The sequence below is a fragment of the Schistocerca serialis genome, chromosome 6 (assembly GCF_023864345.2).
Source record: "Schistocerca serialis cubense isolate TAMUIC-IGC-003099 chromosome 6, iqSchSeri2.2, whole genome shotgun sequence".
Lineage (NCBI taxonomy): Eukaryota > Metazoa > Arthropoda > Insecta > Orthoptera > Acrididae > Schistocerca > Schistocerca serialis.
Window position 1 is genome coordinate 109210055 of NC_064643.1, and position 25226 is coordinate 109235280.

Consider the following 25226-nt stretch of genomic DNA (forward strand, 5'->3'; position numbering starts at 1 on the left):
AAATTATTGTATGTACATAGTATATTAATTTAGGTCACATCTCACTAAAATGTCATATTGTAAAGAGACAGAAGAAAAATTACCAGTTATCTTATGAATGAAATGTGCAGTACAGAAGAAACCAGTAATAAATATAATGAACTCATGATCTCATTTTCGACAATTTAAGTGATTAATTCATTGTTCAGCACTTCATGTATCTTGGCTACCAAATGCATCTGTCTGGTGAACAGTAATTTTTCCTCTGTCTAGTGATTACATCTATCTGGGTTTTCTTCAGTGTCACTAAAATATTATAAATTATCATATGGAGAATGTTCTACTTTACATAAACTGTTATAAATGATTTAATCTTTCAACAGTACATCAAACTCCAAATGTATATACAAGCACATTCACATTCATAAACAGTATTTAAAAACTCAATGTCAGTATTACCACAAACAACAACTACTACTGGCAGAAATACATTGTGATTATTATTCAACAAAAACAAAATTTCTTTAAGATGAAGTAAAATCAACTACATTTTCAACATTGACATAGATAAATGAATTGTCATATGGTTCAGTTGAGCATCAATTAATTTTGTCAAAAGAGTTTCCAAGGATTGTAATTGTAAAAGAAATAGCAGTTATTGGTGCTCAGCCATTTTCCAGTATTTTCATTAATAGTTTCAAATTAACAAAATTCACTGACACAGAATATGTTGCTTACAAAATCACCATTTTCTCTTGTCTCAAAAAAACATTTACACCAATGTTTTGTGCAACAATTCCTAAACAACACAGCCAACTTCAAGCAAATAACAAATTCATAAATGCAAATATGGTAATAAACATTTAAGCCATGTCACCAATGTATTTGAATTTCTTTTGTTTTAGAATATTGCACCCTTTTGTTTCTTTTGCTTACAGCATATGAAACAAAAAGATGAAATCATACAAAGCACCAATCATCATTCCATTCTAAACAATGCATCCTAGTAATCAGTACTATTTTTCTTTTCTTATAACTCAAAAGTAATTTGAACAATGCATGACACACTGATATTGAAAATTTCAGTAACAGTGTGGACAAGGAACACAAATAAGTATGCTTTTTGGGCATGATGGATACAAATATTATAAAATGTAGTCTTAATGTGCATTTTAAAAAAGTATACGTACCCTGTACTTCCAAAAGGGATGGATACAGTATTTCTGGATTCGAGAACAGAAATTGAAACTATTAAATAATGCAAGTATAGTTCACATTTGCACATTTTTCCCTGTAAAAACACAACACAGTACAGTTATTTTCACAGAAGAAAAGCAACCTTGATACTCAACATAATTATGCCTCCAACTTGAAATGCCACATCGTTGACACTTCAAAACAGCAATTTCATTAAAGTTGGCTGGATTGTACTACCTCAGTAACGACGAAACAGATCTGCACCATAGTAATTACCTATGTTCCTTGCTGCCTACAGATCTGCTGCTCGTGATTGCTATCGTGTGACAGAGTACATGTCCAAATATTTGGATGAGCACGGTCGAACTCTGTCATCGTCGACGGGTGCCGGTGAGGGTCCGGGCAGACCAGACGTGGAAGGTTCTGCCCAGTGAGGTGATGGTGGGGGTGATGGTACCAGCCTTGCAGGAGAGGTCGGTCTTTCCTGCAGGGCAGTCACCTGGCTGGGATCTTCGTCCACAGGCCTGTAGGGAGGCGACCTGCAGCGGGTGATGATGGACAGGAAGAGCGCTTCCAGGGCACAGACATATCCCAGTGCCTGTGAAGAACATAATTAAGCACTGTATCAACAATCTATTAACATCACTTTTGCATTAATGACAACATGTACATGATGAAAATACCTTCCATAATTTTAAAACCACATTGTAATTGTAATGTTAACTGGACTCACAAAAAACGTGCATTGTATGCAAGAAGTTAGAATTTGTATTGCAAGTATAGATTACTGTGTCTAATAACTGTATCAAAAGAAAATTCACTCCAGAAAACTATTAAATTTTGAGAAAGAATTCCTTAGGCAAAATTGGATTACTGCCAATAGACCCAATATAAAGGTACATACTCTAATAGTTTATACCTCAGGGAAAAGAAATAGATAGGTTGCGGAAGGTCCAAAAGTAAGGATCTAGCTGCTGGAGCCTCCCTGTATCATCACAATAGATGGGTCTCTCTCATCCTGGGTCTGAGTGATCCCTTCCCTATTGAACTTTCCCAACTTAACCCTCTCTTCCCCTTGATGAAGAAACTATTAGTCACAAAAGCTAAGATAGTAAATGTACTTTTATGTGTGACTGTCAGCAGTATATCTAATAACTTGGAGTTAGCAAATTATAGTTATACGTATAATTTATTCTAGGCCTGTACCGTATTACATTGCAATTACGCTTACAAGGAAAATCAAACCTGTTATGAGGATGAAGAAAGACAAAGATAAAAGAGCAGGGGAAGGGAGGGGGCTGTCAGAGACAAGTGATGAGAACAGAGGAGAAGTAAAACTGGATTAAGAGGAAGAGATACGAATAGCACACTGAAGAACTGTGGCCAGGGGAGAAGGGGGGGGGGGGGAGGGGGGGGGGGGAAGAAGAGAGAGAAAGAGGGGGTGGGGGAGCAAAGGCAGAGCAATTTGCAAAACTATACACATTATTTATCAACTAACGTGCTTCTACTGCAAAGGATTTTAAGTAGAAATGACCATCACTGAACTGGCTGAGTCCATTTATAGGCAGAGAAGAACTATCTATCTTGGGGACACCCTGTACCCAGTTGCTCAACATGCTCCAAAGCACGACTCAAGGGACCTGAGTGCCTGCTACTGCTACACCCCAAAGGCTGTTTGCATCTTCCCACCTGATACTCATTTTGCTGAACTCTGGAGATGGGTACCTGCCCTCCAGCACATTCTTGCATCCTGACACCCTCCTTGGCTTAACCTGTATTAACACATTCCCACCTCTCCTTTTCATTTATTATACTTTCTATTTATTATGTCCCACAACTTTTTTTATTGCTTTTGCTTTTTGTCTTCATTCTCCTCCTTTTCTCCTCCCTCCCTTCCCTTCCCTTCCCACCCTCCTGCCCCCCCCCCTCTCTCTCTCTCTCTCTCCCCCCCCTCCCCGCCCCCTCCCCTCTCAGTAAACCATGCCCATCTCAGGGTCAGGGTGATTGGCAGGTTATAACCCATGCACTAGAGGCACACTTGGGGAGGGATTCGCTAGTAATCAGGGCTACAAAGTTAGGCACATTATGGAGCCCCATCAGGAAACAGCATGTTCCCAGAGCTGGGAGTAAGTCACAAGTGTGCTCAGTATGTCTGTTGGAAGGGGTTGGTGGGGAACAGGGGGCCTTATCCAAGATATGGAGCAGGCCCTGCCTGTGGCTATCAAGGGTGCAGTGTGCAGTCATCTGCAAGTTGCAGCACATGTTGGCACCAATCATGTCTGTTGCTTCAATTTTGAGGCCATACTCAGTTTGTACAGGCAGTTGACAGAGTGGTAAAGACTGATCGCCCTGCTCACATGGTGCAACCAGAGCTTACAATTTGCATTATTGTACCCAGAATTGGTCACAGTCCTTTTTGAATAGAGTGGAAGGTCTCAGCCAGAGGCTTCACTGATTCTATGATGGTCTTAGCTGCAGATTTATGGACCAGCATTATGTGTTGGAGAATTGTAGGATTCCCCTTAGTTGGGGGTGCACTATGCAGAAGAAGCAGATACTATGGTAGCAGAAGTACTTGTGGAATACACTTTTTTTTTAATGCTAGGTGATGGCCTGGGGTCCTCTAATGAACATTAACCAGTTGATATGCAAAGAGCAAAAACAGATTATGTACAAAGTAAAGACAATTCAAATGTCATAATTTTAATAGTAATTGGTAAACCATTTGTAACAAATCCCCTGAATTTATCACCATGGAAGAAAGCTGTCACACTCAAATTATACTCAGAAATGAGAGCTGTATGAAACCTTAAGTAGAAAGCTACAAAATATTTAATGAAACAAGGTCAGACATCATAGGAGGGGCAGTGGTCATTACTACTGACAAAAATATTATGTCTATCAAGGTCGAAATTGAATCTGATTGTGAAGTTATCTGAACATAAGTAACTGACCTAGGTGTTTTTACTGGCCATGCAACTCCTATGTACCAGTTGTAGAATCATTCAAAGAAAGTCTGGCTCAATAGTACAGAAGTACTCCAATCATCAGTATTAGTTGGAGGCAACTTTAACTTACTGAGGTTAGATTGGGATGTCTATGGGTTCACTGCAAGTGGTATGGACAGTCAGTCTTGTGAAGTGCTTCTAAAAATATTCTCTGAAGACTGTCCTGAGAAGCTAGTTCAACCACCCCACAGACAATGGAAATATTTTAAATCCTGTAGCTACAAAAAGCTCTGACCTCACTGATGATTTTAGTATAGAGACAGGGATTAGTGATAATGAAGTCACCATAGTGACAATCATAATGAAAGTTAATAATCAATTGAGAAGGTTGGGAGAGTTTTTGTTCTGGAACAAGCAGCTACTGAATTGTTAGCATCCTACTTAGACTGTGAATGGCCAAAATTTAGTTGCAATATGACAGATGTAGAAGATTTATGGGCAAAGTTTAAACTGATTCTAAATCATGCACCGGAGAAGAATGTGTCAAGCAAGTGGATTAAGGATGAAAAAGAACCATGGTGGTTTAATAACAAAATTCAAAAAATTCTGAGATATAGAGAATATTGCACTTTTTGTTAAAAATGCAGAGATACTAACAGACAAAAATTAGTAGAAATTTGAGCATACATAAAAAGATTCAACCATGAAGTGTACAACAACTTCATCATCATATGTTAGCCAACAATCTTGCCAATAACCCACTAAAATTCTGGTCTTACATAAAACCACTAAGTGGGTTGAAGGCCTCTAGTCAAATGTCTCATCAACCAGTCTCATACAACAACAGAATACAGCAAAGGGATGTTTTAAATTCTACATTTAAAAATCATTCACACAGGAGGTTCATACATATACCATTGTTTGACCACTGACAAACTCCCGTAAGGAGGACACAGAAACAGCCAACCTTGGTGTTGGAAAGCAACTGAAAGAGTTTAAAACAAATAATTTGCCATATTTTACTCTTTGGCATTGGCTACTTACTTAGTTTGCATTCACCTTGAATCTCTCACCCAGTGCAAAGTATCAAGAAACTAAAAAAAAAAATGCAGGTGGCTCCCATAAATAAAATGGGTAAAATAAAAGATCTTAAAAATTGCAGACCAATAATCTTAACACTGGTTTGCTGCAGAATGCTTGAGCATATTCTAACTTGAATATATTAAATTTAGATGACTGGGTGTTTGTGTTGTCCTCATCATTTTGTCATCATTCACGCAAATGGCAAGATTGGACTGAGAAAAGATTGGGAATTTGTACGGGTGCTGATAACCGTGTAGTTGAGCACCCCACAATCCAAACATCATCATCATATATTAAATTTCCTTGAGACAGAAAAGGCTCTGTCCAGAAATTCACATGAATTTAACAAGCATCGCTTGTTCTAAACTCAGTATGCCCTTTTCCTATGTGAAATCCTGTAAACCATGTACAAAGGGCAAAAGACAGGCTCCATATTCCTAGATTTCCAGAAAGTAAATACTTTAGGATTAAAAGAGGTCACTCACTGAAAAGCAGAAGCATTGATTTTTTGATAGGCATACACAAAAGGAAGAAACCCTGCTAGATTTCAGATTTTATCCTTTGAGAGCTAGAGTAAAATAAAGTAAAATAAAACACACACACACACACACACACACACACACACACACACGCACCAGGTGAACTGGTTGTGGTGGGGTAGTGCAGAGTGGGAAGGGTGGAGGAAGAGGGAGGCATGTGGCAGGGAGAGGGACTAGGACATGGAGCATGGAGGGAGGTGGCCAGTTTGCTGGATAGGAATGCGGGAGGGAGGTAAGTTGGCACAATTGTAGCAGCTGGTGGGAAATAGCCCATACTGAAAGTGCTGAAAGTGACATGGGGACATGAATTAGGGGATGGTGACAGGACGGAAGAAGGTGAAACTGTTGGTTGGAGGGTGCAGGGTCAGTGGTTACCTGAGAATGAGACCAGGATGATTACAGGAGCCAGGGATGTGTTGTAGGAATAATACCCAACTGCATAGTTCACAGAAGCTGGTAGCTGAGGGAAGGATCCAGAGGGCTCAAGTTGTGAAGCAGCCACTGAAACTGAGCATGTTTTGCGTAGCTGCATGTTGTGCCACTGTGTGGTCAACTTCGTTCTTGACAACAGTTTGAGGGTGGCCTTCATCCTGGTAGACAGCTGGTTGATAATCATGCCAACATAAAAGGCTTTAATATTCTCTATGTTGCCCCCCCCCCCCCCCCAATTATCTGGAGTAGAGAGCTTTTAAACACCATATAATTCTCAGACACTTTTAGACGTGATTTCCCTGATTTTGCTAAACCTCTCATTTGGAATATGTGGCTTGTGGCATGACACATCTCAAAACTGACCAATTAATTTATATAAAAATTCAAATTTTGGAGTCCCTCTCCTGCCACCTGGGTGAATTTCTGCAGACACCCATGTCCAGGCCCATCTCTAACTATGGTTCTATGTTGACCACTTCATTCCAACAATCTATTCTTACATGTTCTTCTCGAGTGTCACCGTCTTCCTATGCTCCAGCTGTCTCTCCCAATTGACTACTCCACTTTATCATATGGTGATTAATAGCTTCATACCTGGCAATCATATACACCCACTCACTCAACAAAATATCTGTACCTAAGGACTGGAGAGTTGCACAGATGACACCAATACTCAGGAGAGGAAATAGGAGTATTCCAGTGAATTACAGATCCTTATTACTGACATCAATTTGCAGAAGAATTTTGGTACATATACTACGTCCACACATTAAGAATTACTTCAAACAAAATGATCTATCGACACACAGTCAGCACAGGTTCAGAAAAGTATCATTCTTGTAAAACACTTGAAAACTACCTCTCTACTATATGAAGTAATGAGTGCTATTGGCAGGGCATATCAAATTGATTCCATCTTTCTAGATTTACAGGATATTTTTGACACCATTCCTCATAATCAAACTGCATGGCTATTGAGTATCATCTCAGTTGTGCAATTGGTTTCATGATTTCCTGTCAGAAAGGTCACAGTCCATAGTAATTGATGGAAAGGCATCAAGTAAAACAGAAGTGATATCTGGCATTAGTAAAGTTATCAGAAGATGAAAACCAATCACAAAATGATTTGGACAAGATAGCTTTCTGGGGTGAAAAGTGACAGTTGACTCTAAATTATGAAAAGTGTGAGGTTACCCACATGAGTACTAGAAGGAATTCATTTAATTTCAATTATATCATAAAGTGCACAAATCTAAAGGCCGTCAGTTCACCTAAATACCTAGAGATTACCATTATGAACAACTTAAACTGGAATGATCACAGAGCATATGTTGGGAAGGTGAACCAAAGACTGCGTTTTATTCGCAGAACACTTAGAAGATGCAACAGATGTGCTAAGGAGATAATGCTTAACTGGCCTCTTCAGAAGTACTGCTATGTGGTGTGGGGCTGTTGCCAGATAGGATTAAGAGAGGGCATTGAAAAAGTTCAAAGAAGAGTAACATGCTTTGTATTATTGCAAAATAGGGTAGAGAGTGCCAGGGATATCATATGCAAGACGGGGTGGGTATCATTAAAGCAAAGGAGTTTTAATTGCAGTGAGCTCTTTTCAAGAAATCTTAATCATCAACTTTCTCCTCCAAAAGCAAAAGAGAAATGGAGAAATGATCATCGTAATAAAACAAGAGAAATCAGAGATTGCACAGAAAGATTTAACTGTTCATTTTTCTGTATGCTGTTTGGGAGTGGGACAGTTGAGAAAAAGTCTGAAGGTGGTTCAATGAACCCTCTGCCACCCACTGCAGAGCAGTCAAACAGACATATTTTATTTTATTTTATTTTTTTGTGAGTTCCGTTGATCCTAATAGCAATGGAGTTTCAAGGATATGGAATGAGTCAGTATTTTTACAATGTTAACAAGACAGCAGCACAAATATGGTTAATTCCTGACAAGACTCATAGTAACAATATGGAAGGTGTCAATGCCGCATCGACATTCTATCTGTGCCATAATGAACTCAACAGCACCACACTCCTGTACCATTCCCTTGCTTCCACTCTTAAACAGTACGCAACCATCCTTCCCTCCACCCCTCTCTCCCCCCATCTCCTTTCTCCTCTCATGCACTCCACCCGACACAACCCTCAGTCCAGTCCAGTCAACCTGTGTGTGTGTGTGTGTGTGTGTGTGTGTGTGTGTGTCATAGTTCTCAAATGGATTGTGCAAAAACTCAGCTACATTTTTGCATTTTTGTTCCTGAAACATACTGGCAAATCAAAACTGTGTGCCGGGCTGGGACTTGAACATGGAACCCTGCCTTCTAAAGGCATGACTCATGATCTTGCCCTTACAGTTTCGTTTCTGCCAGTATTTATCTCCTACCTTCCAATCTCCACAGAAGTACTCCTGCATACTTTGTTGGAATAGCACTGCTGCAGGAAAAGATACTGTGGAAAAACAGCTTAGCCAAAGCCTAGAGGATTTTTATATGGCTTTCTAAGATAGCTGTGCTGCATGTGTTTCACTGAAATGGATAAAATGGAATGCGATGCAGTAGTGTGGCTATTATTCCACACTTTTTAAGATTTTCAGCGTGTATTCTAATTTGACAGAACACATGTATTGGCTGAGTCAACAAATCAGAGATCCAGAGACAGGTATAGGGAGAACAAAGGAAGTCAAGCAGTTTCTTTTTACATCCCAATCCAGACTGCCCCAACAATCTTTCAGTTTCAAGAGAAGGTATGAAGGGCGTTCAATAAGTATTTCAACACATATTTTTCTAGGCCAATTTCAATTGAAATAATGGAGAATTTGCTGTGGGATATTGTGGAATATTCGTGCTTCAGCCCTATAGGTTCATGAAGTTCCAACAGGTGGCAGCACTATACGTAGCCTTCAAGATGGCATCTGTAACAGAGATGCATTCCAGTCAGAGACCTGTCATTGAGTTTTATCTGGTGGAAAACCAGAGCATCACAGATGTTCATATGTGCTTGCAGAATGTCTATGAAGATCTGGCAGCTAACAAAAGAATGGTGTGTCCCTGGATGTGCTGTCTCATCATTGCAACAAGGTCACATGGAAACCTGTCTGATCTTCCACACGCCAGCCAGCCCCACACAGCTGTGACTCCTACAATGTTGGAACATGTGGACACTCTCATTTCAGGTGACTGGCCAATCACTATCAACCCCCTTGCTGCACAACTGGACATCTCTGTTGGTAGTGCTGACACATCCGTCCACCAGTTGGGGTACTCAAAGGCGAGTGCCTGCTGGGTTCCTTGCCACATAACAGAAGACAATTAAGAGCAATGAAGGACCATCTGTGTGGAATTACTTGCACATTACCAGTCTTATCATGAAAATTTTTGTCAAACATTGTCAAAGGCAATGGAACGTGGATACATCACTTCGAACAGGAAACAAAATGGAAGTCTGCAAAGTGGTGCCACACCACAGCTGGAAAAGTCATGACAACGGCCTCCTGAGACTCTGAAGGGGTTATTCCATTTGATGCCCTCCCTCATGGTGTAATGATAAACTGTGAAGTGTACTGCACTACCCCCAGGAAATTGAAGAAATGACTTCAATATGTTCATCACCACAGAAATTCAAATGAATGTCTCCTTCTCCATGACAATGGAAGATCTCACACAAGTTTGTGCACCTAAGAGGAGCTCATTAAACTTCATTGGACTGTTCATCCTCATCCAGTATGGAGGGACTCCTAGAATAGCCATCAGCAGATGAGAGCATGGAAAACACTGGTCAATAGCTCATAAACCGCTCAGGGAGTCACTACAGATAATGAAGGACTCACCTGAGCAGGAGCAGGTATACCTAGAGTGTGAGAGATGGCGATGAGCTCTGCAGTGCAAACACTACAGCCATCCAGCAATGAGCATTGTTCAGATTGTTCCCCAAGAGTAAAAGCATATCCAACTCAACCAGCAACTATCAAACTGTCGGTATGGACTACGGCAGAGCCGGGAAACGCAGCAAGGATGGAAAGAAAGCATCGGTGGAGGGCTTCAGGAGGGACTGAATCTTTTCGGCCTTGTGCCAAATCCAGCTGAAGGCACGGATGGGGCACACACCATTGGGGTAGATGTAGATGGTTCCCAGAAAAGAGGTGGAAGTAGGAAAAGCTCAAGCCCAGAGAGAAGAGCCCGGACACAAACTGCGATTGTACACCCTGACCGATGCCGCCGTTCTGGAAGATGGATGACCGAGTTGGGGAACAGGATACAGTAATTCAGATGCTCAGACAAGCTACAAACATGTGCAGCATAAGTGGCCAGCAGTCACTGGCACCAGATCTGCAATGGAGGGACACCAGCCTCCACAAGTAGGCCATTTACAGGGCTCATGCAGAAAGCTCCAGTTGCAAGTCGGATCCCACAGTGAAGTATGGGGTCAAGCAACTGCAATGCGGAAAGTGATGCCGAACCGTAAGCCAGGCTCCAATAATGGAGATGGGACTGAATCAACACCTGATACAGGGAGAGAAGGGTAGACCGATCAGCACCCCAGCTGGTGTGACTCAAGCAATGAAGAGTGTTAAGATGCTGCCAGCATGTTTGTTTAAGCTGCCAACTATGAGGGAGCCAAGTCAACCGGGTATCAAAAAGCAATCCCAAAAACCGATTCATCTCCACCACAGCAAGAAATTCATCATCAAGATAAAGCTGTGGCTCAGGGTGAACAGTGTGACGTCGGCAGAAATGCATAACACAAGTCTTGGCAGCCTAAAACTGGAAACTGTATGTCACGGCCCAAGACTGTGCCTTATGGAAAGTGCCCTGCATCTGCCGTTCAGCACCTGCAATGACAGTGGAGCTGTAGTACAGGTAAAAACCATCAGCATATAAAGAAGCTGACATGGACATTCCCACAGCTGCAGCAAGCCCATTGATAGCAACTAGATAGAGGCAGATACTCAAGGTAGGACCCTGCAGGACCCCATTCTTGTGGACATGGGAGGAACTCTGGGAGGGACCAACTTGCATGCGGAAGGAATGAAGTGACAGAAAATTTTGAATAAAAATTGGGAGCGAGCCCGTAAGAGCCCACCCATGAAGTGTGGTGAGGATGTGATGTCGCCATGTTGTATCGTACACCTTCTGCATGTCAAAAAAGATGGCAACCAGGTGCTGACGGTGGGCAAATGCCATACAGATGGCAGACTGGAGGCAGACCAGATTATTAGTGGCAGAGTGGCCCTTACGGAACCCACCCTGAGACAAGCCAGAAGGCCCTGAGATTACTGACAAATCAACCTCTGGCTCACCATGCGTTCGAGCAACTTGCACATAATGTTGGTGAGGCTAATGGGGTGGTAGGTGTCCAGGGGGCTCTTGCCAGGTTTCAACACTGGGATGATGAGGCTTTCCCGCCATTGTGATGAGAACTCACCCTCTGCCCAGATACGGTTGAAAAGGTCTAGGAGGCATTACAGGTAAATAACTGAGAGATGTTTTAGCATCTGGTAGTGGATGCAATCCAGCCCAGGAGCCATCTCAGGGCAAGCAGCTAGGGTACTTTGGAATTCCTACACACTGAATGGAACATTGTACGATTTGGGATGGTGTGTATGGAATGAAGGGCTCCTACTTTCCAACCACTCTTTCAGGAAGCAGAAGGCCAGCGGGTAATGGATAGAAGCAGAACTCTGAGCATAATGCTCTCCTAAGAGTTCTGCAATTGTGTTGGAGACAGTACAGACTGTTCCATTCAGGAAAAGCACAGGTACACTGAAGGGGGTCTGATATCCATATAGCCACCTAATCTTAGCCCAAACCTGCGATGGAATGGTACGGATGCCAATGGTGGAGACATACCATTCCCAGCACTCCTGCTTCCGTTGGCGAATAATGCTGTGGCCTTGGAAGCAGATCCGCTTAAAGGCAATGAGATGTTCCAGTGATGGGAGCCGCTTATGACATTGGAGGGCCCGCCTGCGATCTCTAATGGCCTCAGCGATCTCAGGGGACTACCAAGGCACAGCCCTTCACCAAGGGCACCCGGAAGAACAGTGAATGGCAGATTCCACTGCAGAAACAATGCCAGTGGTGATCAAGTGAACCACCTCATCAATGGCGTCGTGAGAAAGAGGCTCAATAGTGGCAATGGAGGCGAACAGCCTTATTCAAAGCCCATCTGGGGAGGTGCCTAGAAGAGTGATGCTGTGGCAGTGACAGAAAGATCAAAGAGTGGCCACTACCACACAAATCACCATGCACTTGCCAGTGGACAGATGGTAGAAGGCCATGGCTGCAGTCCAAAAAGTCGATGGCTGAGTACATGCCATGCGCCACACTGAAATGTGTGGAGGCACCATTATGCAAGAGAGAAAGGTCGAGCTGTGCCAAAACTTGCTCAACAACAGTGCCACAGCCTGTTGCCACCAATCCGCCTCACAGAGGGTTATGGGAGCTAAAGTCGCCCAGTACCAGAAAAGGTGGCAGCAGTTGGGCTACCAGCACAGCCAATACATGCTGTTAGACATCACCATCTGGTGAAAGATAGAAACTGCAGACAATAACAGCCTGAGGCACCCACACCCTACCAGCAACAGCCTCTAAAGGTGTTTGAAGAGGTACACACTCGCTGTAAAGAGAGTTCATATGTAGATGCAGACTCCACCAGATACCCTCTCATAAGCTGCCCGATTCTTATAATAACCCCAATAGCCATGGAAGGGGGGGGGGTACACACATTGTTGGAAATCAAGTTTCCTGGAGCGCAATGCAGAGGAAAGGGGGAAGGCTGAGAAGATGTCGGAGCTCAGCAAGGTGGTGAAAAAAACCGCTGCAATTCCACTGAAGAATATCGTCCATAGCAGAAAAAGGTGTGAAGGGACCAAGGAGGCAGATTACACCACTGGCTCATCTACCTCCACCAAAGGAGAGCCTGAATCTAGAACCATTGCGTCTGAGGCAGAGGCGAGATCTAGGTCCTCAGTGGACGCCAGAATCTCCACCTCATCCTCAGATGCAGTGGTGGTGGGGGTGCCATGCCACCGCAATTCCCTTGGTCTTCAGAGTCTTATTTTTTGACTTCTCCCACTGCTACTTTAGTTTCCCTGGCTTGGAGGGCTTCACAGATTCAGTCTCCAGGTCTGAGGAGGATCATGAAGCCCTACAACCAGCTGCTTCCGAGCACTTCAGCCACTGGTAGGTGTCATCCTTCCCACTAGGAGATTCCTGTCACCCTGGGGCATCAGGACTCCTGGCAATGGCCATCCTGCCAGATGGCCCTTACTGAGGCTTGGTGGCACCCGTGGGAAGGGCCCTTGGTTGGAGTGGGGGGCATCAGGATTGATGACCCGCAATGAAGCATGGTACATCATCTCTTGCTGGTGGCCAACCACCAGCAGTATCTAAGCATTCCAGGGCTCAGGTTAACGCACAGAAGTATGACCCCAAATCATTCCCCTCCCTGGCCACACTATGGGAGGAACAAGTGGCTAAGGCTGGCAGTGGAACTTACTTGCCCTGATATTTAGTATGTACGAGAGCAGATGGGGAGTCTTTCATGACGATGAAGCATCAGTTTTTTGTAGAGCATTTAGAGCACAAGTTTGGGGAGGTGGAGGGCTTGTCCAAAATGTGCTCTGGGCCACTTTTGATAAAAACAGCATCCTCTGCCTAGTCATGGGCATTATTCACTTGTGACAAGTTGGAGGATGTTTCTGTTACAATCACACCCCATAAGAGCTTAAATATGGTCCAGGATATTATCTTCCACAGGGACCTTCTTTCGCAGTCTGATGACAAGCTGTGCACAAATTTAGAGTGGCGAGGTGTTCATTTCGTCCAGCACATCCATTGGGGCCCGAGGGATAATCAGGTTGCCACCGGTGCCTTCATCTTGGCCTTTGAGGGTGATACATTGCCTGAGAAGGTCAAGTTGATGGTCTACCGATGTGATGTCAGGCCCTATATCCCTCTCCCAATGCAGTGCTTTAAGTGCTGGAAGTTTGGCCATATGTCTTCCCACTGTACTTACAGCCTCACATGTCGAGATTGCGGATGCCCACCGCATCCCAATACTTCATGTGCCCCGCCTCCCATGTGTGTCAACTGCGGAGAGCATCATTCACCTTGCTCACCAGACACACACATGCACACTCATGTGTTTGTTGTCTAATTTTGATGAAGGCCTTATTGGCCAAAAGCTATATTAGTGACAGTCTTTTCATTGTGCCCGCCTGTGGCTCAGCATCTCAGTTATGGTGAGAAGCAACTTTCCTTTTCACAGTGCTGTTACATTCCATCCTGGATTTTCCATTGTTTGATTTCATTCCTCATTACTTTAATATTCCACTTATATGCACATTGATTCTTTTAAAATGTACTCTTAAACTTTGGCCTACCTTTCATTATTCCCCCATAACACTGTCTTAAATGCCTTCCCCCACTACCACATTACAATGTTCCATTGTTATTAGATTATTATTTTATTATGTGAAACATATTTCCTCAGGAGGCTTTCAATTAACTTCAGTCTTGTTTTTTCCTTTTCTGCAGCTAGTTTTATGTGATTGTTACAGTTTAAGTCACCATGTGCACATACACCTCTACATTTTATGGCTGTAACTGTTTTCAGTGATTGAGTATCAACTGCACAAACAAATAATAGTATGTTTTTTATCTGTTTATCCACAGTTGGTTCATGACTGGTGCCTTTCTTCAATAAACTAGAATTCTTTATTGCTTTGGTAACAATAAATTGCTGCTAGGAGGAGAGCAAGTTCCTTCATCTATTTGGTAGGAAATCATATAGGTATCCCATCAATTGTAGTTGATTTTCTATAATGAAATTATTTTCTCAAATCTGGCATTTCAGTATCTATTAAATGAATGATAAGAGGGACTATAGTATCATCTTCCACAGTGAAACAATTTTGCAAGACAGAATCCAGAAGTTCAAGCCCCTCTGTGTCATTGTCCTTTTCAGTAGCAATGCAATCATTGATTGACTGCATATATGACTTTGATAAGTTTTGTGAATTTACATAGGATACAAACTTCTAGGATTTTTCATCAGTTCACTATGCAGAATTTTTTCTTAGAATTCACCTAACTTTTCTCTCGCTGTGATCCTTACTGTTATATTGGCTTCACTCAACATTTGTTTTTTAACAATGCCCTGGCCTTATTTAAATTTTTCATAAAGTTCTCTTCGCTTTTGTAGAAATTTTCTGACATGGATATCAACCCACAGTGAGTCTTTCATAGATTTGGGTTTTACCTACTGATACTTTACATTTACAGCCCCAGAGATATCTGTTTCATGTTGACTGTGTAGGCAATCTGCAATCATTTTCTCAGCATCTGCTAAGATGTAATATTTTCCTTCATTTCTTAACACCTATAACAAATGAAACCATAATAGGCCTATGGTCACTGATGCTGCTCTCCTTTATGTTACTTGAACTGGAAAGATTAGATCTGTTTGTCACTGGTAGATCATAGGTGCTATCCTTGGAAGTCATTTATCTAATAAAGGCTCAAGGAATTTTCATATAAGACATTTTGAGTATTCTGGCATGTCTCCCAGTCTTTAGCAGACCAATTGGGTCTCCTTCTGTTACTGTGCCACAATCAGGAAATTCGTATGAAATATTCATGTTTTCTCTGAAGCACTCTTTTGCCATTCCAGCTACAGGCTAGGCAGTCTATAAGGGCATCATCCACTTACAAAGTCAGACCTACTTTTGATACTTATCTCTGGCCAGATTATGTTGCTTTTACAATCTGTAATATCCTTACAAAATAATAACAAGCTTCTTGAGGCAATAAATGTGGTACCATCATTTGTGTCAATCCTTTCCTTCAGATATATACTTCAATAGGAATCTAAGATTACACTGCTATTAATGTCTGGTTTCAGCAAGCTGTCGATTCCTAAGGCCATGTGAGTGTTATTGCCATTTACAACTGAGATTAATTTTGGGATGCAATCACCATGGATGTTCCTACAGTTGACTAATACAGTAAAACTTGCTCAAAACAGAATTACCTGGGACTAAAATAATTTTCCAAATTGGACAAGTTTCTGAATTACACAAAACTCACTGGGCTATGTAAAATTTGTCATGTATCATGCACAAAAATACAGTATAAAATTTTAATTATGCATATACTGAATTTATGTACCTTCACTCCAGCACAGTAGATATTCATTTATTGTATATTGGACAACAGAACACTGAACTATTACACTAATTGGTAAATAACATATTTCTATATTTTTCCTCGAACTTCAAATTTGTTTATTATTGTATGTACATACATATTATTCCCATGTTTATTTCATTTATATTTCACTTTTTTCACTACATATCAAGGAGGGAAACTTGTTTTAACTTTCTTTTCAAAATTTTTTTTCTAGGCAATTTTTTCCACCATACAATAGTTCCAACAAGTTGGGAGAATTTGTACGTGCTGCAAATTGCATAACATCATTTATGCATGCAATGGGTTATTCAGGCATATTAATTTTGCCCTCTTCTTCTTCCTTTGTTTCTTCTCCATCATCCTCTGTGTTGCGGATTTCTGTTAAATCTGTTGCTGAAGTGAAAGTGGAGTGAGTTGACAAAAAGTCATCACTTTGAACGTAATCATCTGCACTACATGAAATGTTTTGCATTTTCATTAATTCAGCAATTGCAGCTGCATCTTCTGGAACTTTGATAGCTGCATAAGTGTCTTGTTCTTGATTCCCAAACCCCACTTTGCTGAAGAACTTGGTGACAGCTTTGGGTTTTATTTCCTTTACTGCCAAGCCAATCCAATTTACTGCATCCAGGACAGTAACTGACCTTGCAAGAGCAAATGCACCTTTGGCTTCTTCAACATTAAGAATGAGAGATTGCATCAGTAACTGCCTATAATGACACTTGAATGTGGAAATAACCCCTGGTCCATGGGTTGTGTGAGGCTGGTTGAACCTGGAGGGAACAAAGCCAATTTCACGTTTGATAATGTTACTTTCAGATGGCAGGTTGCATTGCCTAGGGAAAGGAGAACTTGGCAATTTCCTTTTTTCATTCTGGCATTGAGAGAGCCCAGCCATTCTTTCATAAGACCAATCTCCTCCCATGCCTTTTTATTGCTTCACCATGTGACTGGAAGCTTACTGACATCTATGTTTTTGAAACAATGCAGTTTTGCTGCCTTTTCAATCACCAGTGGCTTCTCCATTTCACCTAACATGTGTCCACACAGCAGTACAGAGAGTCTTTCCCTGGAAATTTTTCCACCGGTGCACTATTCACCTCGAACTGCTAGTGATTCTGAAGGCGGCACATGATAAAACAGTCCTTTTTCATCGGCACTGAACACATCTTTCGGGCCATAATTCACAATTATGCTGGACACTATTGTCTTCCATTCTGTTGCTACACTTTCCTGCACATCCTTAGCTTCCCCACACACTTCATTCCACATGATGTTGTGCCTAACTTTGAAACTGTCCGGCCATCCTGTGGGTGCCTTAAACTCAGTAATTCCAAGCTCTTTAGCAACTTTCAGATCCTCACTCTGGAACATGCATCCAGATAAAGGTAAACTTTTTGTCTGTGCTCTTACGAACCATTTCAACACTGTTTCACTAATTTCTTCATTTCCGGTCTTCTTTGCTTTTCTTTCCATCTGCCCATTCCCTTTCATCTGTTCATCCCGAATCTTATCCTTGTTTCTTAAAGTCTCATAAATTTGTGTTTTACCACATTTGAAACATACTGTTTGTTCGACATCATGTTACTGTATCTCTTAAAGTGCTACTAGTCAACTGAAACTGGCAGAAAATAATGACCTTGCCGGGTAAAACCATTGTTTATTGGAACAATACCTGCCTCTTTCACTGTGCACACTGCAGCAGAGTGCTGGTAGATATGCAACAATGTTCCTGTGTGCACTGGCGAGTGTCAATAATGAGGAAAACAAGAAAGCCGACAAACAGAGTGCTGACGAATGAACCATTTCCTTTGATGTACTGTACCGACACTGAGCATAACTTATTCGTCGTTGCACAGAGCAGCATAGTTTTAAGTCCACACCAGCAATACTGCACTGTGCTGGACCTCTTTTTTTGGTTTTGCACTGCTTAACAGAGGTGTTGAAAGTAACATCCTTGTAGAGTCATGAATAACTAATGAACTGTAATACAGTAGTACTATATAGGCTCTTTTTCACGTTAAGCAATGAATTATTAAGAATGTTCTAAGATTTGCTATCCATTTTTGCATTAGGCACGTTCTGCTTTGTACAAAAAAATCAGCATATAAAAGTGCACTGAATGCGTCAGAACTGAAATGCTTGTAAGGTTTGTGCAGAGTTCCAAATTATACACATGCTAATTTGAGCATGTTTTACTGTACACTGTTCACATATTACCCACAAATGTTTTCCTCTTTACTTAATATGGCCAGTCTACTCCTGTCTCTGAATACGGTACATTATTTCTCATCCAGCCTAGGGAGCGGTTTCTCTGACCAAAACAGCTCCCATGTGCGCACCACACATACTCTGCCACCCAAGTAGCCATTTCTTGTATATGGTTCACACTTGACCTACTCAAAGTGACCCTAATATTCTGCACCTGATAATGGAGGCCAAGAAATCTGCAGGGCTGGACCCCTGCATCCTCGGCCACTCCTGTTTCAGGCACGATGTCTGTGCCATGCGGGTTGCTGTTCCTTCTTCCACAGGCACCCACCTTTGGAGTCACTAACACACCACACCAATACATCAAGTGTTTGGATTTGGTACTGACAGTAAACATTCTGTTTACAGGTTCAGTGCTAGCAGCCACCACTAACATCGTCCAAAGGTAGCGAGCACAGCAAAAATGGCAGCATTGCTGTCAGGGATTATCTTGCACCCACGGGTCACATGGCATCAAGTGTTCATGGATATTTCTCCCCTGTGGTATACTTAAGCCACAGTGCAAGCTTCAGTAACTAGTTGCAGTGACAGTTCTCCTCCAGGCCACTCACACCAGCCATCTATGGCATCCTATGTGTTGGAGCTTCAGCTGACTCTGCACCATGCCACATTACTCTGCTATGCTGCCAAGAAGCCATGAAAACCCTCCCTGGGACCTAGTGCAATTGTGTAATTGTGCAGTAATGATTATGTAACAACCTAAGTCATGACATCATGACCTAGGTCACAACATATTTTTGGTTTTGCTACAATCATACAAGATCAAAGATAACCATTTCTGTTACTATCGTATATGTGAAACCTTACTTTTCTTTTGTGAGGCTGCAGTAAATGTTCATTGTTAGATTATCTGTGGAAATACCAACCATCTACATGGAGTACAGATTACTGTCCAATCTACTAACTTAAAAGTGGTTATGAGGATTATCAGTTTTGCATTATTTTCCACGGTGCCAAATTGGTGCTTCTCGGGGTCACCTCCCTTTTGTCCATTCTTCAGACTGTTGCCATCATGCCACAGTTTCTCTTGGTTGTCTCAGCACCATCATTCATGTTCCAGCCCACACAGCACAACATTGAGGCCAGGTAGCACAATGCCATGCTCTTCATGCCAAGACCTGCCTGTCCGGCCATGGCCCCATCAAAGAAGTTGATACCATGGCTCATCACTGTCCACCTGCAGCAGCATCTCACCTGTTCAGTTGTTTCCCCTTCCCACCTTTGATTCAACAGCACCTGATGCTCCAGTTTTTGGTGACAGCATGCAGCTGAGGTCCGCCTCCCTTGACTGACTGGAACAGTCTTCTGTGACCTTTGTCACTGCTGAGGATTCTCACAAATGTGCTCTTCTGCTCTAGAATTCAACCTATCACCTTATTCTATTGTTTAATCCTGGGCTGACCTCTCTTCCCAGCTCATTGCTCTTTAAGCTGCCCACAACGGACCTCATGCTTCTGTGCATCCTTTCTCTTCTGGGGCTTTTCCCCTATCTGCTCTAAACTGCCAGGTGGATCCTCTCAGTTTTCCTTTTCCAGACGTGCCACATTCTCAGTCACCTCTGGCTCCTTTGTTCCAGGTTCCAGCACCATGGTCTCCACCAGTTCCCGCACCACAGATGCAGCCGTTCCGGGTTCTGAAGCCTGTCACTGGTTCCAGCGTTCCTGGCCTATCTGCTGCCAGCTCACCAACTGCCTGCCCTTCTGATGCTGATGCATAAATCTCTCTAGCTGGTGCGGGCACCACCTCCACCCCTCCAGCTTCAATGCCACCAGTACACCTGTTATCAATTCCAGCACAACCTGCTCTAGTGATGCCAAGCCACCTGACACTGGTCCATGAGGGTCACCTCGCCAACTGCTGCCCTCACTGGCTGCAAGCCTTATGCTGCATCCTCCTGTGACTTTGCCGGGGGGATGCAGCCATGGCTGGCTTCCCTCACGGAAGTGTCACCTGACGTCTTTCAACGTCAAATTCTCCTTCATTCTGCATTTGTTTTCTGCTTCCCACTTCCCTCTCCCTCGGTATCCTTTATGTCTGCACTTCCTATGGGCCTCCGTGCTCCCAAGAGTTCTTACATGCACAGTCCGGTCCCGCCATGCCCAAATGTGCCTGCAGTCAGTCTCCTCTGCCTGCTCCTCACACCTTCCATTTTCTCCACGTTTCTGCACTGCCTAGTTGTCGTACTCTATGCATACATAATGGCGACACCCATCCCAGTGCCCCTGGCCTCCCTTCAGTCAGTTTCTCCCACTTCTCTCATGCTCCTTTACTCGTTTCCCATTCTACATCTTCCTCCACCAAATCCAACAGACCAGCTGCCGCCTGCTCTTTCACTATGGACTCTGTTGTGGCCAGCCCTCCTGACTCCACTGTGGCTGGCCCCATCACTACCAAGAGTAGCACTGTACACCTCAATGCAGCGACTCTTATTACCAGCCTGGTCACAGCTGGCCCTATCACCACCAGCACCATTCTGGTGTCCTGCTTTTCTCGTTCCACTGTGAACTCACCAACAGACACATTTTGCATTCTGCAGGTCCTCACCCTACTCTGCTCTGGTCCAGCCACCATCCCCGGCTGCCACTGGCTGTCAACTGATGGCTTGTTCTGGCACTTCTGGTGTTGCCTTCACAGAGCTCCATTGCAAGCCTCTTTACAGACACCCATGTGCTGCCTGCCTCCTTCCTAGCAGAGTCCCCACTTACGATGGGTGCACCATCTATGTGGGGAGGAATGGATTATATGTGGGGCTGGGCACCTGCCTCCTAGGCCATTTCTGTTTTTGGCATGATGTCTGCGTCCTGCAGGTTGCTGCTCCTTCCCCCACAGGTACTCTTCCTTCAGAGACATTATGTCTCTCACAAACACATGGCATGAATCAAACAATGGAAAATCCAGGATGGAATGTAACAATATTGTGAAAAGGAACACCATGTGGTAGATATGCTGAGTCCATGATAAGCAGAACAAAAAGACTGTCTCAAATACTGCTTTCACGAAGTAAGGCCTTTGTCAAAATTAGACGACACACACACAGATACACACTCATGCAAATGCAGGTTTGTGTGAGTCTGTATGTGTATGTTTGTGTGTGTTGCCTGATTTTGGTGAAGACCTTACTAGCTGAAAGCTATATTTGTGACAGTCTTTTCGTTGTGCCTATCTGCGACTCAGCATCACTGCTGCATGGTGAATAGCAAGTTTCCTTTTCACAATATTCATACATGCCTTGTTTGGATTCAGTGCCTGTTTACAGGCTCAACACTATCAGGCATCACCAAGGACCAGAACCATCGTCCACAAGCAATGTGCACAGCAACTATGGCCATGCTACTGTTGACACCTACCTTGTGTCTGCAGGTCACGTGGTTATCAGGAGCCCACAGATATTCCTCCACTGTGGTGTTGTTCTACATCTACATCTACATCTACATATATACTCCGCTAGCCACCAAGTGGTGTGTGGTGGAGGGCACAATTCGCGCCAAAGTAATATTTCTGCCCTCTGTTCCACTCGCGGATTGCATGAGGGAAAAACGACTGTCTGAATGCCTCAGTACAGGCTCTAATTTCCCTTATCTTTGAATGGTGATCATTGTGTGATTTGGAAGTTGGTGGTAATAATATATGCTCTACATCTACGGTTAAGATTGGATTTCGGAATTTAGCGAGCAGCCCCTTCCATTTAGCGTGCAAGTGCGTCCCACTTCAAACATTCTAGGAGATTTGTAATGCTCTCGCAGTGGCTAAATGTACCAGTCACGAATCTTGCTGCTCTTCTTTGGACCTTCTCAATCTCTAGAATCATACCCAACTAGTTGTGGTGCAAGCTCCAGCGACTAGTTGCAGTTGCAGCTCCGCTCCAGACCACTCGCACTAGTCATCTACAGCATCCCATTTGTTGGAACTTCAGCTCACTCTGCACCATGCCACATCACTCTGCTACACCACCCAGAAGCCACCACTGCTCTCCCTGGGACCCAATACTATGGTGTAGTTGTGTGGCAGTGATTATGTCATGATCTTTGTATGGCCTCATCATGACTGAGGTCATGAAACACTTTTGGTTTTGCTACAGTCTTACTAGATCAAGGATGCACAGTTCTGTTACTGTTTTTTATGTGGGACCTTACTTTCCTGCTGTGAGGCTGCAATAAATGTACATTGTGGAAACATCATTCATCTTTGCGCAAAATGCAGATTACTGCCCAATCCGCCACCATAACAATCCACATCCGAGATTGTTGCAGAATCTTTTGAGTCTTATATTTAAGCCCTGCACTTGACTCTAAACAAGAGGACAATGATCAGTCCTGGGAAAAATGCTGCAAATTGTGAGCTGTGCTTCCATCCTGTGAGTAAGACTAGCTTTCTTCACCAATACAGCTAGCAGATTAAAGGAACCATGATGGTCTCTCAACCCACGTGGCATGTCTCACAGGTACCAGCGTAAGTTACAGATGACTGCACTCCATTGCTCTCAGTAGGTGCTGACAGACCTACCACCACATCTTGGATGAGATCTTCTGCAAAATAAAGTGAATGCAAATTGGCCTTCCTTCCAGACCTTCCAGCTGTTTCCCTGATAAGTCCCAGTACCTACCTCAGAATTAGCACTGGATGTATAACATGCACATTTCCAGTCTGCTATCAGGTGTGGGATAATATTCTGGAGAAAAACCTGTACTCAAATTGCATTCCAAACCAACAGAAAGAGACATGTTGTCCTCTTTTCTCCACACTAAATATTTTTAACCTTCCATGCTTTCTGAGAGAATACCATTCTTAGGGACATCCAATGCATATCAGCAAAGCATCTCTGTGCATAATCGGAGAACCAGAAATTGCAACAACACTGCTAGAACATCTGCCTAAGCAAAGTGTGATCTTCATGGTGGACCACAATTCTATGACCACCTTCCAAATACCCTAAAATTGGCAAAGAAAGAAAGAAAGTGTGAAGTTATTTCTCGTGGACCACACTTTTTACTTTGTAAATGAATTCATCTCCAAATGAAGTGGATTCTTTTATAATGCAAAATTGCCAGTTGTGTTAACTGATCTTGTATATTTTATAAGAAGTATTGTAGTTGTGATGAATTTTGCATGAAAATAAGCTGTTTAAATATCTGCAGTTTGATAATATTTAAGTATTCAGTCTCATATATCCAGAGAACAATCAGATTTTGCTGAAGAAATATGAACTCAGGAACAGATTTTCAGTATATACAAAAAAAAAAAAAAAAAAAAAAAAAAAAAAAAAAAAAAAAAAAATCATGAAATTGTGAGAGTTCTGTGTTCCTGTTTTCATCTGATCCCTTGACTACTGGATGGGCTTTGACTTCGTTGTCTGGGAGATTCATGGCGGGTTCTTGCAGAGTTTGGGTACCACCAAATTTGACAGCACAGATCACAAATCTATAGACTACTAACCTCACAGCTGTGAAGATAAGTGCTGACTTTGTTAATGTATCAAAATGTGTTAGACAGGATTGTGTTCTATCACCCCAACTGTACAACATCTGCGCAAACATATAATTATGAATTCTCTTGATGGCTGGACTAAAGGCACCTCAACTGGCAGCAGAAATCTTAACAACTTCCTAGTTGGTGATGAGGCTCTGCTTTTGGGCAGCAGTGAAGATGAATTTCCTGAGCTGCTAACAAAAGTAAAGGACATTAGTCCATCATGTGGATTAGACCTCAAATTCATAATAATTGACTGAGAAGCACAAGTTCAGCCCACAGGTCAATTAAAGGCACTGGAAGTTGCATATTCTTTCATTTCTCTTGGGTCAACCGTCAGTGACATGGGAAACCTTGAAGATTGGATGAGAAGACAAATCACACTAAGGTGAGTGGCCATGAAGATGCTCACCAAGATCTGGCAGATGAGAATGATAATGAACACCACAAATGTCCAGCTTGTTGAAACACTTTTGTTTTCTATCTTCTTCCGTGGGTGTGAAACATGGCCCCAAAACAAGCAGTGTATTGATGCATTTGAGTTTTGGTGCAGGTTTCTGCGCATAAAATGGACTGAAAGAGGAACAAATGTGTCGGGCACCTTTCTTCACATGTCACCAAAAATTTTTCCAGTTCTTTGGCCATATTGTGAGAGAAGATTGAGAAAATTTAAATAAAATAATCATGGAAGGGAACATCTAGAGTGAGAGACTAAGGAGAAGAGCAACAAGCAAGTGGATAGGTCAAATCAAGAAGATCTCCAGTTCACCTCTTCAGCGTGCTGTACAAGAAGCTGATAACCATTCGGCATGGAGACACTGTGTTCATGCAGTCCTGACACTCAGCAAAAAGTGTGGCTATTTGTGATGAAGATGAAGTATCTTTCAATATCTGCTATTTAATAGTCTCACAGATATAGCTAAAACTCATGAAATGCCTAAAATGGCAAATGTGTGTGATAAACCACCAGTATATATTAATTTTGGAACTTTTTTGCAGATTAAAATTGTGTGCTGGACCAAGGCTTGAACTCAAAGGCTCTGTATTGTCTATCTTAATCACATGTGGCCCCTTTCCCCTATGAACCATGGACCTTGTTGTTTGTGGGGAGGTCCAGCGAT

General features: G+C 42.7%; 1 protein-coding gene across 1 annotated transcript in view; it reads right to left on the minus strand.

Moving 5' to 3' along the window:
* Positions 1-1477: 1477 nt before the first annotated feature.
* LOC126484671 (uncharacterized) overlaps positions 1478-25226 on the minus strand; it is a 148622-nt gene continuing 124873 nt past the window's right edge. The window contains exon 6 of the mRNA XM_050108264.1: positions 1478-1774. Coding sequence (XP_049964221.1) covers positions 1493-1774 — 282 coding nt within the window. The 3' untranslated portion in view covers positions 1478-1492. The remainder of the gene's footprint in view (positions 1775-25226) is intronic.